Source organism: Candoia aspera, chromosome 3, assembly GCF_035149785.1.
Source record: "Candoia aspera isolate rCanAsp1 chromosome 3, rCanAsp1.hap2, whole genome shotgun sequence".
Classification (NCBI taxonomy): Eukaryota; Metazoa; Chordata; class Lepidosauria; order Squamata; family Boidae; genus Candoia; species Candoia aspera.
This window is the reverse complement of record NC_086155.1, coordinates 101196716-101214202: the sequence shown is the minus strand read 5'-3', so window position 1 is coordinate 101214202 and position 17487 is coordinate 101196716. Positions and strand designations below refer to the sequence as shown.

The 17487-nt window shown below is 38.1% G+C and overlaps 1 protein-coding gene across 1 annotated transcript; it reads right to left on the bottom strand.

The window, feature by feature from the left end:
* Positions 1 to 700: 700 nt before the first annotated feature.
* IVNS1ABP (influenza virus NS1A binding protein) lies at positions 701 to 17165 on the bottom strand. Its single transcript, XM_063298418.1, has 13 exons — positions 17019 to 17165; positions 16425 to 16594; positions 16260 to 16335; positions 14807 to 14980; positions 7986 to 8111; positions 6667 to 6774; positions 4961 to 5087; positions 4513 to 4737; positions 4170 to 4291; positions 3729 to 3855; positions 3513 to 3644; positions 3041 to 3214; positions 701 to 1859 (listed from the first exon to the last, which is right to left on the bottom strand). The coding sequence occupies exons 1-13, from the start codon at positions 17127 to 17129 to the stop codon at positions 1606 to 1608; spliced, it is 1926 nt and encodes a 641-aa protein (XP_063154488.1). The 5' UTR covers positions 17130 to 17165; the 3' UTR covers positions 701 to 1605.
* Positions 17166 to 17487: the final 322 nt, after the last annotated feature.

Genomic DNA, 17487 nt, shown 5'->3' with positions numbered 1-17487 from the left:
AGTGACTTTGGGGCAAGCAGGGAGTTAGGTTATGTTTGTGGATGGTACTATTCAGGGAGGCTGAAGACTATAGAACAATCTCTTTTCTGAATGGCAAATACCATTCAACTCAAGCAGCTGCAGAGTAATACACACTGGAACACACACACACACACAACACATACTTGTTTCAGATATGGACTGAAGGAATGTGACAACTCAGAAGATTTGGGGGTCATAATGGATAGCATAATGAAAGTTTACCCTCTGTATGGCAGTTGTGAAAAAGGCAAATTCCATGCTAAGGATTATTAGAAAAGGGGCTGAAAATAATAAAAGGTCAACACTATAATGTTATACAAATCTCTGGTCCACCTGCATCTGCAGTACTGTGTAGTCCTGGTTACCACACTTGAAAAAGGCTAGAACCAGAAAAGGGCAGTTGGTGGCAACAAAAATTATCATTGGGCTCAAAACCCTTCCTCACAAGAAAAGGCTAGACTATGTGAAACTCATTAGCTTGGAAGAGTGACTGACAGAGAATGCGACTGAAATGCATAGAAGCATGCATGGCATGGAGAACGTATTCCCCCTCAGAAAATCCAGCAGAGCTCTATCATGTCCTTAAAGTGCTAAAAAAGTACTTAGCAAGGTACGAAGAACTACGACATTACCTCCAGGACCACTTACTCTCCAGGATCAGAATTAAACAATTGTTAAAGAAATGAAACACAATTTGTATTACAGCATGTTTTCAGCTTGCAGTAGAAAGATACAAACTTATACAATAATTTTTCAGATAGGTAACCTTACTAAGACAGCACAGACTTTTTTTTTCATTTTAGAACTCTGCATGTGTTACAACTGCTTAAGAACCATACAGAAGACACCCTCTACACTGGCTGAATTTCAGAGTTAAGCTTTCGCACTCATTCATGTTCAGAAACTCCATTCAGATGCAATGAAAATAATTATGTATTACAGATCATACAACTTCATAGCAGGGAAAAAATTAATAGCTCTTAAGGTGTTAAACTAAATGTCTTACTCCAGTCTATGAATTTTGAGATTGTCTCTTTGCATCATACATTTGTATGCCGTGTCACTTCAAGGTTATAAGAATTCTGGCTCTATTAATATATAAAAAGTTATAAAAGGCAGTCAAATTGGCAGGTGTGTCAGCTTTTTTTAAATAAAGCCATTTAGCTATTTAAATAAGGCTTATGAGATTATTCCAGTTATTTAAGAAAAAAAGGCCTATAAAATAATTGCTGATAATGAAGACTGCTATTTCTTTCCTGCACCAGAAACAAATTCCAAAGTAAAAATATTTGTGTGTGCAAATCAGCAAAACAAAACATTGGGGGATGCTCGTGAAATCATATGCCATCGACTTACTTACATTCTTATTATCTCAGAAAAATCTAATGTTAAGTCTAAAGTAACTTCTAATGCTTACAACACCCTTCATTTATTCTAAAAAAAAATATGTACAGCATATTAATAGTATGCAATATGCAAAAGCTTTGTTGCTGATGGCAACTTTTAACCCTTCCCCCCCACCTTATTCACATGTGTACCTCTACTAAAACAATTACATCACTAAGCCTGTTAGTTTTAAGGAAATTAGAACGTGTAGGTCTTTGTGTAGGGGCTCCATTCATTTGATTCTGAATTGTAGACTTCAACTGTGTTCAGAAACTCATTGCCATCAAATCCTCCCACTGCATAGATAGTGCTGGCCACTGTTGCAAAACCAGCATTGCTTCTTGGGGTGGTCATACTGCCCATCATCTTCCACTCATTCTTAGCAGGGTCATACATTTCCACACAGCTGACTGCATGTGAGCCATCAAAGCCACCACCAACGAAGAGTTTTCCTAGAAGCAGATAAGGATACAAGCTTAAAAGAACTGTTTCACAGTAAAGTGCCAAAAATGCATTTATTAGAGGCGAAATCTCAATTCTCCAGACAAAATGCGCTTGATACCTAAAGGCTAATTGTATTGTGAACTAATTAGTTTCCTTTGTAATGATCAAGCTCAAAATTTATAATTACTTCCATACTTACTGGTTTTCTTATGGGACCCAAATGAGAACTTTTCTATGCACACATTTATATTCAAGATAGCTGGGCCTTTAAGCACCTAAGGGCTTGGTCCAAACTATTTTATCACTTAGAGGTGTGCTTGAAATGGAAAAATGTTTTGTTAGAACTCCGGACAAATTTAAGTTCTGCCAAACTGTTTTAGGTCAGTCAGTTTGGAATGCTTTTGCTGTTCTGGGTTTGGGCTAAAACACCATCTGAATGGGCAAGGCTAGTTTGCATTATTCTCCCTCTCCCCACAGCTGCTCCCAGTACAGCGTAACCTACTAATCCAGCTACCCTTCTTTCCCTCCCTAGCATCTTTCCTTCTTCCCTATAGCTGCTGATGCCCCAGTGTGATACTTCCCACTGGCTTCTGATCTTCCTGGTGCAACTTATCCCACCAACTCCCTTTCCCTAAGCTCTGATGTCTTTATTTTCTGAAAAGCCACTTCTGCCAGGACCAAAAGAGCATGTTTCATCAGTGCAGGGAACAAGGCACTCAAAATCAAAAGTATCTGAGCTAAGACATGGATTACCTAAATCCAGTTGTTTTGTTCCACGCAACAGTTATGCACAAAATGGTTTGTACATTCCTATAATTTATTCCACTGATACATGGGAAGAGAACCCCATCCAGGTATATCCCATTAATGTCACATGTGTGGATCACTGAATGGCAACAAGTAGGAAAAACAGTTCTTCAGAAGTTATTTTTGTAACCAGGACAAAATTTGAAGTAGCCTGACGGTCCCATTTCACAACTTTCAGTCATATATATGCGCATATACATGTGTACTCTACCCTTTCTATCTGTGTAACAAGGCAATGTATATGAATCTATATTCAGCTTGATGTTGTAGTATAAAGGCTGATTAAAAGAATATGGAAGTGCTGCTGCAGTCACAAATTCAAGGCACTTAAACAACTGTTGCAGCCAGAATCTGTAATATTTCTCCAATCCCATGAGCTTACCATCAAGAACAGCAACACCAGCTCCACGCCTAGCCACATTCATAGATGCAATTAGAGTCCAAGTATTGTTTTCTGGATTGTAACGCTCCACACTATTAAGGCAATTCCAAGACTCAGCTCCTCCAATGATGTACAAATACCCGCCAAGTTCACATACAGCAGACTGGTGTCTACCTATAAAGTCGAAAACCACAATAAGCTAACAGAGAAAGAAAAGAATAAAATAGTTCTATGAAGTCTCTTAATGACAGCTATTTTAACATCAAGGATTCTACGTATGGCCGCTTTCACTCATGTATTTTGGAAAATTCTGCTACTGCACTTTACTTGCAACATGTAATTTTTCCTGGATTCAATTTTCAGTAGCATAAACTGCCACTGGTAAACTCTGACCCCTTCTACGGCAAAGTAAGTAAAATCTGCAAGGAGACAGAGTAAATCACTCCAAAACCTAAACAAATTATGTACTTACGTATATTTAGCGAAGCACAGCTTGTCCAAGATTTTGTTATAGGATCAAAGACATCACAGTTTTTTAATCCTTTCTGTCCATAGGGATCTGACCCACCAACAATATACAGTTTTCCATTCAGTGCACATACTCCTGTTTACACAAAGAAAAAAAAAATGAAGTTACAGTTTGCAAGTTTTAAAATAAATAACTTTATAGAGTGCTGTAGATATTTACCTGCATTGCAACGGTTAGTTCTCAGTTCTGGAACAGGAGTCCAATCATCTATTTCAGGATCATACATCTCCCCACAACTCAAATCATCTGAGTGTCCATTTGATCCACCAACAACATACAGCTGTCCCTGAGTTACAAAAATAAATGTTATTGAAATGATCTTTTAAATTATATTATCTATTCTATATCTGTTTGTGTATTAATAGAGAAGAGTTTTAAAATCAGAATAATGAAAACCACTAAGAAAGCATAATGGTCTAGTATTAAACCTTTAGCTCAAAGCCCAAGATAAAATATGACACTCGCCCAATATTGACACCCCCCCCCCCGAGAATCACACCCTTCTATCTCCTTCTAATCCAACACACTGCAGTGGTTAAATAGATTTTAGCAGGGAAATGAACATGTGATGGAGGTATGGCTGTTCACTTCACAACATACCATTAGAATTGCCATCTGGAATCGAGCTCTTGGAGTCCTCATTGGTGCAATGAAAGTCCAGCAATCTGTCTGGGGATCATAGCATTCCACAGTGCGCAAACATTCTTGTCTGTTATAGCCACCTTGTTGTAAAAGAGCATATGGAAGATGTATTATTGGGTTAGCTAAATATTGTGCGTTTAAAAAGCTTAGACAATATGTGACTCTCCAAATTTTTATGAATTCCAACTTCCACTAACTTTAGCTAGCATGGCCAACGGTGAGCTTATCTAATCTCCAGTTCCAAAAGATTTGGAGGGCAACATATTGCTCAACCCAGGTATAAAGAATTATGGTATGTTACCTGCAGCAACAAGCTTGCTGTTAAGTTCGGCTGTTCCCAATCCAGATCGAGCATATTGCATAGGAGACATCACCTTTTCTATAAGATCATCTGGTTGAACCTCAAAACTCAAACTTTTCATCAACCGTGGAGTACTAGTTGGGGAACTCTGAGGACTGTTACGACCATGAAGGAAAATCACACAGAAGACACCATCCAGAACAGCAAGACACAAGTAGGTGTTATCTGAAAAGGAAAACATACATTTCAATTCCAGCATACCGAAGTGCTCAAGCTGAACTGCATCTTCACTCTCTAGAAGTGTTGGAATTCCAAAAACCTTTAAATAATTCAAGGAAAAAGAACCCCTATTATGCACATTTGCAGTTGTTTGCTTCCTCCCATTATTTCTGAGTTTAACATGAATGAAATAATCTAAATTTAAAACCAGCAACAAACTTTGGCTTACTTGAGGTCTTCTCTGAAGCAACAATTTTCCACTCATGTTTAAGATTCGGCACTGCTGCATTTGGAGAAAGACTTCCAGAAGAACTGCTACTTAACTGCTTGAGATCATTCTCACGGGGTGGTCTTTTCTGCAAAATCAAAAGGCAGCTACAGAAACCTAGCCAGGGAGCAAAATTTGCTCTGCCTTTGTTTTCAGAACTATTTTATTTATTTGCTGTGGAGCCTCATCCAATAGCACAACTACACAGACAACTTGATGAATACTTTAGCAGCAAAATGAAAGAGTTAATGCTTTATCCATAAAATAATGTTCTGCTCCATTTCATCACTTACTATCCTTAGGTTCACAGGTCTACTTTCTAACAAAAAATACAATTCCTTACATTCTTTCAAAGTATATTAGTATCAACTGAGGATTTTAGAACAGATGATCCAGTTTAAAATGTAGTCATTTATTCCTGTACAGCAAATCAGTGTTTATCGAAATCAAGGTATTACAAACTATATTCACACATAGTACAAGCCATGGCTTACAAATCACAAGACTTGGGTTCATGCACTGCACTAAGGCAAATGCTTAGCACAAAACATAAACTCAGCCAATCTGTTACAAAATTGTATATTTAATGCTTTATAGATTGCCTACGTTAAATCTATTCTGTATTATTTTTACACTCCAGTGGTTTAAACCTAGCTGCTGCACCAACTTTCTCTGACTATAAATAAATGTTGCCCCTTATTGCCTATAGGGTTTATCCACTAAGACTAGGGGGATCTATATTTTTAGAATAAAGTTATTCTGCAATGGAGCTTCCTATTCCCCTTTCTTCTGTTTCATTGTTTCTTCTTCTACTTATCTGTTATCTTTCATTTGGCTGCTTGTTCCAATATCCTAGCCTTTTCTCCTTTTTACTCTGCTCCACTAAATCCAGTGGGATTCATTTCTAAGTAGATGTGCCTAGGTTAATGCCATTTACCTTCTTCAAATATTAAACGCTAGTGAAAAGCTTACTAAATGGCAGCTGAGAAACTGTAATGCCATCTCTTGCTCTACTTCTTGTAAATTCAGAAATCAACCTCAAGATTAAATCTAATTTGAATTTTGTTTCAAAGTAAGTCAAAACATGGCAGCATAACTTATTACTAAATCCAGAAAGCAAGTAAGATTTTCATGACATGAAACTCAAACTTTCCATTGCTTTCTGGCATAAGCAACACTTATCCAGAACGCAAAGTTATTCCTGCAATGACAAACCTTTTTGCTCAATTGAGCCCGCTGCTTACACCAGGATTTCAAAATTATGTTGTGATTTGACACCTAGCCACTTGTGACAGAAACAAGTCCTATTTTCTCCAGTACTCCTGAATTACGCCAATTCTTTTGTCCACAATCTCGAAGAAAGGGGAGGTTTGTTGTTCTGCCATAGTCGTCTTCTCAGCATATATACTTCTTTCCCCATCATGGAAGCTTAAGTTAAATATCTAATCCTATTCTTGGCTTCACAGCATTTCGCATATATTAATTGCATTACTGCATAGCTTAAAACGAATCGAGCCAGGAAGACACCATTACCCTGAGTTTGATATTTCCCTAGTCTTCTAAACTGAAAACGTCTTATTTTAATTGCACTACACAACACTTTAGTTGTGTCATACTACTCTACCCAGCTTTACCTGAGGTTACCTCAGACCATGTGCATTTTGTACCTGCACAAACTGAACGTGGTCATCATCACTGCCATACACCTCAGCCTGTCCATCTAGTGGATTCCCATCAAGCAGCTTGTGATCAGCTGAGTAGTACAACGTTTGAACCTGAAAAACAACAGAACAGCAATGTGGCTATAGTCTCCATTGCTGCTTAACTAATGGTACATTGTACAGAAACTTCCTAAGGGTTCCAGCAGCGCAGCCTGATCTTCTCTCCATCTAGCAGAACGGCATCTTTTTTTTTTTAAAAAGGAAGTTTCTCTCATGATGGCAGATCTTCAAACATTGGATAAAGCATCCTTGTTCTCACAGCTCAAAATAAATCTTCTTGACTTCTATATTCCCTGTGCCATAACATCCAAATGTGTAACAAGTATAACATACATTATCTTTCAGAATAAATTGTACAAATTTCTTTTTGCAAAACAGAATTTTAAAATATGTAAATCAATCACTTGTGGTTTATAAAAAGGACTGCAAAAAAGACAAGGGACCTACTTTTCATTTCAGGAACTTCTGTTGCCAACTACTATACCTCAGTTGAAATGCATTAATACTGTAAGGGAAATCTGATTATGTAACTTAGATTCTAAGGTATAAAAGAAAAACAGCAAACAACTGCTCTAGAGGTTAAGGCTTCCCTTTGATGGGAACTAAATATACATTTCAAATTGTTTGGAAAAGTTTATCTCCACTGAATTTCATATTTAGACCAAACTGTTGAAGTTATGTTCATGAATCAGGCTAGTTAATTACACAAAACTTTTCAATTGTTAAAATATCCTGTAAAGAAGTAAACACCATTAAACATCATCATCGTTCTCTGCCCACAGCGAATTTTCATAGGAGAACTGGGGCAGAACTGCTGCTTCGTTACGTGTCATTACACTTGAAGTTTCTTCTATGGTCCTTCAGCGATGAGTATCCTAGTTTTGTTAATAAACCTATGGGGAGATAAATCAATGGGGAGGAACAACCATTAGAACCTTTGACCTACTTTCTCTCTTTAAGTAAAACCTGTAAAAAGAATATATTAAGAACATAACAAGTTTTAAACCACCTCCCCAAATTTAAAGTGAAGGTAACTACTATATTTGAAGTTGTGTAAAGAAAACTGACAAAGACAGAAGACCAGATTGAACAGTTTAAGCAGCTCACCTGGGACCCCCCTAGTTTCTCAGCTTAGGGATACCTACAGTAAAATTTAAATTCTTCATAGTTTTTTTTAAAGAAAAAAAAAAGGAAAAGGGATCATCCTTAATTTCAGAAAAACGTAGTAGTTAAAGATGGCCCAATCTCATGTTCTTAAAACTAACCTCTTCCATCAGATCTTCAAGACGGTCTCCATTCTCCCAAATGCTGCGCTGTACCCAGTTGATTACCTTTGTATACAGTTTGCCATTGCTGGGCAAGCTAACATTATCTTCAAGCATAACCTCCAGCTGAAATAAAAAGAAAAGCACATCAAGGCCATTAAGCACAACCCTAAATTTATTCTAGTTAAGAGTCTACAACCCCAAACAAACATAGTAAATATGATAAAGATTTCTTTATTTCTGATGGGTTATAATTTTACACATATTTTTGTATAATACTGAATCTAAATAGGGTTTATATTTTCAATAGGGAGGAAAGTTGTCAACTGTAATCTAAACAGCAATTAGCAATTGGTTGTGGGTTATTTCACTCCATTGAACACAGACAGTATATAAGGGCATGACATCTCTTGCCAAATTCACATCTATCACGAACAAGCTAGAAGTGTAGCTAGCAAATGACATCATATATTCATTATCTCAAATGATACAACCTGGAAGTTATTTCAAAATAAAAAGCAGTTATGTAAGTCTATATTCTATGGCTTTTGAACTATACTAAGTCATTCAAAACAAGCAATGTTTAACATTTTAAACAATAGAGTTTAACTTTCTGTCAATAGGTGAGGTAAAAGAATAAACAAACAAACAAATAGAACTTCTGTTAGTCTTCCCCAATTCTTATGTCCCTAGTGGTTTTCAACTATGATGTGGTATGAATTACCATTTGGTGTTTCAACCTATTCTAGTTACCTATTTTTTATCACTTGGGGAGAGGATGGGTAAATTCAACTCTATTTGAATAACTGAGACTACTAGAAAAGACAACCCTGCCAAATGATAATTACACATTACTGCTTATATCAATAGATGATTACCTAGAATGTGCTGTTTTATTTACCTTCTGCTAAGCTATGATTTGTCCATAAACTATGGCTTACAACTATGTATGATATGGGAACTTAGTTCACTGTGATTTAGTCAATAAACCATTGTTAATCAGCCAACACTTAGTGCAATGTATGAACTATAGGGAGTAGTTGTTCATTTTCATTAACAAAAATTACTCATTTTCCTTATTATTACTAAGTAGTATATGGAGAGCTAAAAGTATCCTACAGGTTTTACAATGCTTTTCTATTTTGAAAAATTAAAACTTTTGAACTTTTCTGGAAGAAAAACCAAACATTCTCCCCAGAGTTGCCTAGAAATTCAAATGTAGGGAGGAACTTCTTTAATTTTTAAAAAGATTTAAAATTTTATTAGGTATTCCCTAATATTAAATCATCTATTATTACAAAAGTACTATACCTGATTGGAATCAGTTATGTAGTGCTAGTGGACTTTTGGGGGAGGTATAGTGAACTGAAGACTGCTCAATGAAAGCGGAGCCAATGACTGCTGCGAAGACCAAGGAATCACTGAGTAGACCGGTTCCTTGGATCCTCTCTGGATAAGGAAAGGATGGAGATTGCCCACATGTGCTCCAGACAGCTGCTTCTTGCAAGGAGACTGCAGGACAGTGGTTTTCTGTGGGTTTGAGTGCTGGGAGACAATGAGATCAACCATCTTGCTCGCAACCACAGCAGAGCCTTTTAAAGGACACTGTGTTTGCAAACCTCTCTTTCTGTAAGGGTATGTGGGAATGACCTTGGGAGACAGGACAAAGAGATCCAACCAAGGGAAGGCCAGATAAAAGGCAGCTGAGCCCACAGCAGGAATGTGGGAAGGGCAAGAGGCTGAGAAGAGACCCTCCCTAGTTTCTTGGGCTATAAAGGAGACGGGGTGGGTGGGGGAGATGTACTTTCAGACTTGCAAGGTTCTGTTAATGTAGCTTGACAATTAAGTAGAATTAGCTCATCTGGTTGTGTTTCCTGTCTGGTCTACCTTGTAAGGCTGACATTTTCTAATCACTTTCGGAAACTGCCTATTAAGCATCCTAAAGCTATCTGAGTCCTTTGGAATGACAAGTTTGAAAAGTTTTCATCGGGTGAGTTTATCTTCAACTCCGAACAAAAAACAAATTAATTATAAGCTTAAGAACTTAAAGAATTTGAAATGAACACCAAACGCTAAATAAGATTTTTATCTAAGAAAGTTATAAACAGATTAAGGGTCGAGATAAATTTGGAATATTGACTTTTACTATAAGATTTTGTATTAGCTATAAAAAATAAACAGCTTCTCGTGGGAAACAGATTTATTTTGGCTATCCTGGCTATTGCAAGTCATAACAAAGAAAAGTGATGATTTTAGAAACTGGACACTAGAGGGAACTAAAGATTTTAGAAGAAAAAAGAAAAAAAATATAAGCCTTTTCTTGATGTCAGTTAATACTGGGACTTACAAAATGACACAAAACAATATAACATGGGAAATGTTAAAGGAGATCTTTGAAGAATGGAACCAGAAATTAGTAACTACAGTATCAACACTGTCAGTGATGATGTCTACTTCTATGGATAAACTATGTCTAAAAGATGTTAATGAACGAAAGACAGATGTGGAACAGATTTTATCTGACAAGACAGAGAAAGTACAGAAAGTGGAATTACAAATGACAGGCCAAGAGAATGATTTGGAAAAGGATGCTTTACTGGATATACAAAAGAAACTGGCTGAAGTTTTAAAAATTAAAAGGGAAATACAAATGATAAACCAAGAGAATGACCTGGAAAATATTTCATTGGATCTATAAAAGAGGCTTTTAAAGTCTTGAAGAAATCTGTGCAATGGGATAAAAAATAATTGAAGAGAAACCAAATCCTATAACAATATTTGATTGAATTAAAGATTAAGGCTGTTAGAAGTAAAATAGAATAGAATATAAAGTTGGTTTATTTGATCAAGGTTAAAATAACTTTTTTTTGCAAAGTTCTGGCAACCCTTTATGGACTCCTGACACCAGGAGTTGATGTTTCATGGATTTGCTTATGAATAAGGGATGGGATATGGGATGAAGAGATATTTGTAACCTTATAAGAGGTAAAGAGTTATTAAATTTGTTTATACTTGTTGTGTTGAAGGCTGGAAGCCACATTTTTTTTATTATATTCATTTTTTTCTTTTTCCTGCACTTTATTCTTTAGTCTCTTCTCTTGCTCTAAGTTTAGTTTATATTAGTTTTTATTATTGTAATTAAATTCTTAATAAAAATTATATTCAAGTTATGTAGTGTAAGTGATTTTCACTCCATTACAATTATGCAAATGTACCCAAGTCTGGGCTAATATGTCACACTAAGCAACAGCGAATGGCTTGCAAAAATAGAATCTTTTCTTGCTGAGGTGGCATTGCTGCAAAACTGCTTATCTTCAATTCGTCTGTCATGTTCAAAGTCTCCTCAAACAGGTGTTACGCAAGCTTCGAGATGCCAAACTCTATGCCAAACTTGCCAAATGTGAATTCCACAAGACCCAACTTGACTATCTGGGCTATCAGGTGTCTGACAAAGGCATTGAAATGGACACTGCAAAAATTCAGGCGATTTTAAGTTGGGAACGTCCCCGCAACCGGGGGCAATTGCAAAGTTTCCTCGGGTTCAGTAATTATCGCCAATTTATCCAGGGGTTCGCTGAGATTGCCTTGCCCCTCACTGATTTACTCCGTACCAAGGGTTTGGGAGAGAACCGCAAGGTAAACATCCTGGAGCAGTGCTGAACTGGACGCCTGAATGCCAGGCAGTGTTCGAAAAACTGAAATCCCTTTTCACTGCTGAGCCTATTCTACAGCACCCCGATCCCGAACGCCCCTTTGTGGTCCAAGTTGATGCTTCTGACTCCTCAGTTGGGGCTATTTTGTTACAGAGAGATTCTGAAAATCACTTAAAACCCTGCGCTTATCTGTCCAGGAAATTCTCTGAAACCGAACGCTGGTGGCATGTTTGGGAAAAGGAGGCTTTTGCTGTAAAAGCCACTTTGGAAGCCTGGCGTCACCTCCTTGAAGGCGCCAAATGCCCTTTTGAGGTTTGGACCGATCACAGGAATTTGGAAGCCCTCCGCACCCCGTGGCGTCTCAGTCCTAAACAAATTCCCTGGGCTCAGTTTTTCAGTCATTTCAACTTCCAGTTAAAATTTATCCCAGGAAAGAAAAACTTTCTGGCTGATGCTTTGTCGCATTTACCTCAGGATTTTGACCAGGGGGCAGATATGGTTGGGACTGTTCTCACTGAACCACAACTGGGTTTGGTTGCTGCCACTTGGAGTCAGACCCGTGCACAGGCAACCCCGCCCCCAGCCCAGTCTGGGAAGCAGAAAGTGCAAGTTCCTTGTCAGTTACAGAAGGACTTTCTCCAGGCGCTGAAATCTGATACTTGGTTGCTAGCTAATAAAGACACTGTTTCTTTTGAAAATGGTCTGGAATGGGTGGAACACCGCCTTTATGTGCCCAAAACTTTTAAGAGCTGAGATTTTACAGCGTTCCCATGATGATAAACTTGCTGGACGCTTTGGTTTTGTCAAAACATTGCATTTGGTTCGTCAATTCTGGTGGCCTACCTTGAGACATGATGTAAAAGACTATGTTGCTTCCTGTCCTGTTTGTGCCATGTCAAAACATAAGGGGGGGGAAACCACAGGGGCTTCTACAGCCAGTGGCCAGCCCGTCCCGTCCCTGGGACGAGATTTCTATGGATTTTATTGTGGATCTTCCTCCCAGTCAGAAGAAAACTGTCATTTGGCTTGTAAAATATTTTGTTTTCCAAACAAGCACATTTCATTCCATGTGCATCCATCCTCTCAGCCCCGCAATTGGTGCGCCTATTTCTCATCCACATCTACCGCCTCCACGGCAGCCCCTCCCGTTTGGTCAGTGACTGCGGGACACAGTTTACTTCCCAGTTTTGGAAATCATTTTTAAAATTGATTGGCACCAAACAAGCACTGTCCACGTCTTCCCATCCTGAGACTGACAGTTCTACTGAAATTTTAAACTCCAGTCTTGAACAGTTCCTTAGAGCATACATTAACTACCATCAGGACGATTGGGTGGAGTTACCACCTTTTGCTGAAGTGGCTTACAACAATGCTGTCCATCAAAGTACCGGACAAACCCCTTTTTGTGTGGTTTCTGGTCACGACTTTGTTCCCATCCCTGAACTGCCACAACCCCCTTCCCAAACATGTTCTGCATCGGGCTGGGCTGTTAAGCTGTCTGATTCCTGGCCGGTGATTCAACAAGCTTTGGCCGATGCCCAGGCTGCTTACAAGTTCCAAGCCAATAAGCATCGTTCCTTGCAACACGACTTCAAGATTGGGGATCAGGTGTATCTATCTACCAAATTTATCAAGTCACCACAACCCTCTAAAAAACTTGCTCCCAAGTTCATTGGTCCTTTCCCTATTGTTGGTCTTATCAATCCAGTTACTGTTAAATTGGACCTGCCTCACAATTTGAAACACTTGCACCCTGTTTTCCATTGCAGCTTGCTCAAGCCTGTCCACCACTCCTCCCGCTGGCATCCTCAACCTCCTCCTCCTGCTCCGATCATGATTGATGGCCAACAGCACTTTGAGGTCAAGGAGGTCGTTGATTCTTGCAAGCTTCGAAGCACCCTCCGGTATCTGGTCCAATGGAAACACTTTCCTCATCCTGAATGGGTGTCTGCCCGCCATGTTAATGTTCCTTAGTTTGCCGTTTCCACCTTGCTTACCCTTTGAAGCCTGCTGCTTAGTCTTTCCTTTCTTTTGGGGGGGCAGTATGTCATGTTCATTGTTTCAATGTATCTTAAACATTGTAACGTTTCACATGCCATGGCGCTGACGCGCGTTTCTATTTGGGAGGGAGCTGCTGTGAAACCTTGTACCAAGCTCTGTATCTGTGTTCATTACAATGGAATGTGTTTGGGTTATGTTCTCTGTTCAAGGCCTTTTCCCGCAGACCATCAGAAACCGTTAGGAGCACCTGGGATTGTGAACTTGGGAAGATTCTACAGGGGGAGGGATTTCATTTGCACCGAGGGTTTTTAGTTTATATTTGGCGCGCTTTTATCATTCTCAGCTTTCTCTGTGATCCTGCATACTATTCTTTAATAAATCAGATATCTCTGAATTCCTGCTCATGAGTCTGATAGCGTTTTAGAATAGGCAACCATTACACTAACATTACAAGTGTGTGCAATCAGTGTTCCCAACTGTGCTAACTAAAGAGTGAATGTACACTGTTGTTGTTTATTTATTCAGTCACTTCCGACTCGTGACTTCATGGACCAGCCCACGCCAGAGCTTCCTGTCAGTCGTCAACACCCCCAGCTCCCCCAGGTCCGTCACCTCTACAATATCGTCCATCCATCTTGCCCTTGGTCGGCCCCTCTTCCTTTTGCCTTCCACTCTCCCTAGCATCAGCATCTTCTCCAGGGTGTCCTGTCTTCTCATTATGTGGCCAAAGTATTTCAGTTTTGCCTTTAATATCATTCCCTCAAGTGAGCAGTCTGGCTTTATTTCTTGGAGTATGGACTGGTTTGATCTTCTTGCAGTCCAAGGCGCTCTCAGAATTTTCCTCCAACACCACAGTTCCAAGGCATCTATCTTCCTTCTCTCAGCCTCTGTGCTAACTAACGAGTGAATGTACACTGACTTTCATGCAATTATTTTTTTAAACTAGAAAACAGGAAGTACTGCTAAAAGTATACTTGTTTACTTCCAAATGGTATCATAATCAATCAAGAATTTAAATAGTTATACATGTTCCTGGTATCAGATTGATAACACTCAATTTTTTTTTGTCAAAAGGCTATTATTTCATCTAATACTTAACTGAGGCAACTAGTGTTCATTTTAAAAGTAGCAACATGGTGATGGGGTGGGAGGAAAGAGGATGCCTACCTTTAAACGTGGCAGTTTGAGAAATTCCTCTTGGTCAGAGATCTGCAACAAATGCTCTTGAATGTAACCATCAATCTTGTTCAGTAATCGCAAATCACTCATGTTGCTTGCAAAGTTCCGATAAGAGATGCAGCTTTCAACATTCATCCTGGATAGCAAGTAATCTCCACAAACCTTTAAAAAAAAATGTTATGATATATTGTAGTTTACAATTTTGATTCACATTTGCTCACCATAGTTCCTGACATCTGTATTCTGTACAGTTTGACTTTTAAAATGATGTAATACACTCACTTATATACAATCGACATACTGAAAAAGATATAATTTCTATACTATTTTTCCCCACTTGTATCTTACCCTTCTACACTCATTTTTTTCCTTCTAAATTTTTCCCTAAACTGTTCAACAAAAATATTTGAAATAATTACAACATGTACAACTATGTTATTTTACTATAAAAATCCAGATATTTTAATTCACTGGCTTGAAAGCTACAAAATATTGAGTTTAGGTTCTTCTTGGCTATCTTGTCTCTAATTCATTTAAAAGATTTACAATGATTAGAAGAGACTTCTTGTACAAGTTTGAACAATGTGCTCTTAAGTCCTTTTTTAGTTTTGTTGCTATGTGTAACTATGACTATCCAGTTCATGTATTAGATATATCTTTGAATACAAGAATATAACTTCTTAAAAGGGTTAAGAAAAATGCATTGTGTGATACTGGCCCCAGAACTGAAGTCTAAGCAGTATGCCAGCAGCTATTCAAACTAATTGACTTTGGATAAAGTTTGTATCTACTGGTTTTAATATTCAAATAAAAAGTTATAAAATTTCAACCCATTCAAAAATAACAAATGAATTAGCATACCTATTTATACATTTTAAGTGCTTGCTAAAAAAAAACGGGGACGCGGTGGCGCTGCGGGTTAAACCGCTGAGCTGTCGATCGGAAGGTCGGCGGTTCGAAACCGCGCGGCGGGGTGAGCTCCCGTTGCTCGTCCCAGCTTCTGCACACCAAGCAGTTCGAAAACATGCAAATGTGAGTAGATTAATTGGTACCGCTTCGGCGGGAAGGTAACGGCGTTCCGTGAGTCATGCTGGCCACATGACCCGGAAGTGTCCTATGGACAACGCCGGCTCCAAGGCTTTGAAACGGAGATGAGCACCGCCCCCTAGAGTCGGACACGACTGGACTTTACGTCAAGGGAAACCTTTACCTTTACCTTAAAACAAATAACTCAAACTATAAAAATGTCTTCAGTCTTTACATTTTAAGGTATAGTTGAGCTTAATCCTGTGCACATTCATGGATATATTTGTGTATCTTGGCAGCACCATGGAAATGGGTTACTGATTTCCTAGTCAAGTGCTAACTAAGCCTGAACATGCTCAGCTTCTGAACCCAGGCAAGTCATTCAGGTTTTGCTACCTGCCAAAGCCCATTTTACCTGCTTAACTCTCTCCATCTTCAGCCTCTTAGCTGCGGAGTATACATCTTTGACCAGTTCTTTATCAGCCTTCAATCTGTTAAAATGACATAATTATTGTTAAGGTTTATTCTGAACAGAGTATAAAGAAAAAAATGTTTGTAATATAGAAAAAGAACAACTTACTGAGCAGTGTAAGCGTAATTTAACAAGACTTCAACAGCCTCTGGATTAAGATCATCGAATTTCACATGAGAAACTCCATGAGAATCACTGTCATTATTGAAGATTTCAAAAAGATAAGGACTGCAGCAAGCTAGTACTGCTCTATGAGCCAACATCTCATGTCCACAGACCTTCATTAAAACAAAACCCTATATTACTTATTAAATTGGAAATAGAAACTATTCACATTATAAAACTGTTAAGATTAATTATAGTTTGGGTGACTCATGATGTACCAAGAGACTTAGCAAAGCACTTTTACCTCTTATTAATTTAAACAGAAAAAATTAAGACATCTCTATCATAATTCAGTATTTAATTAAGATTGATTTTGGAGTGATCATGATCATAATTAGAAAACTGAAAATGAGGCTTAAAAAAACCTGCACCAAGTAGTGTGATGGGATATTACAATACGCAATAAAAGGCCACTTTTATAATGCTTTGTTATATATTCGAAATAAAATTAACAAAATAGATACCCAATTTCAAGTATTTATGAATATATTAGAAACTCAGCATCAGCAAGCATAAAATACAACATTCTTATGTTACCTGAAGCTTAACATCACAAAATTGGCCACTTTTGCGCAAAGCATTTAACTTGGCAACAGATGATTCAATGAAGTTTTCATCTTCAAACATCAAATAACCATTAGGAATCATTTTGCTGTTTCTGTGGCTGAAATAAAGAAGAGCTCATGAGATTTAATACAAACTAGTCCAATCACAGCTATTTTACACAAGGCCATCTTAAAATTATGCCTCATACTGTGGTGTAAACCACAGAGAAAATAATGGAACTCAGGTTTGGACAAGCATTGCAGAGAACTATGCAGTAGATTCATTTATTTTTCCTCTTGAATAGACCCAACAAGTAGTGAAAATATAACACATGTAATTCCAATAGATACTTTTTCCCCTTCTTCCCTATTCCTTCAAGTCTCTCCTAAATTATACTAAATCTGTACCATGAGATTAAATAACAATTATTTTTTTTACTTGCAGTATTTATTGTGAGGAC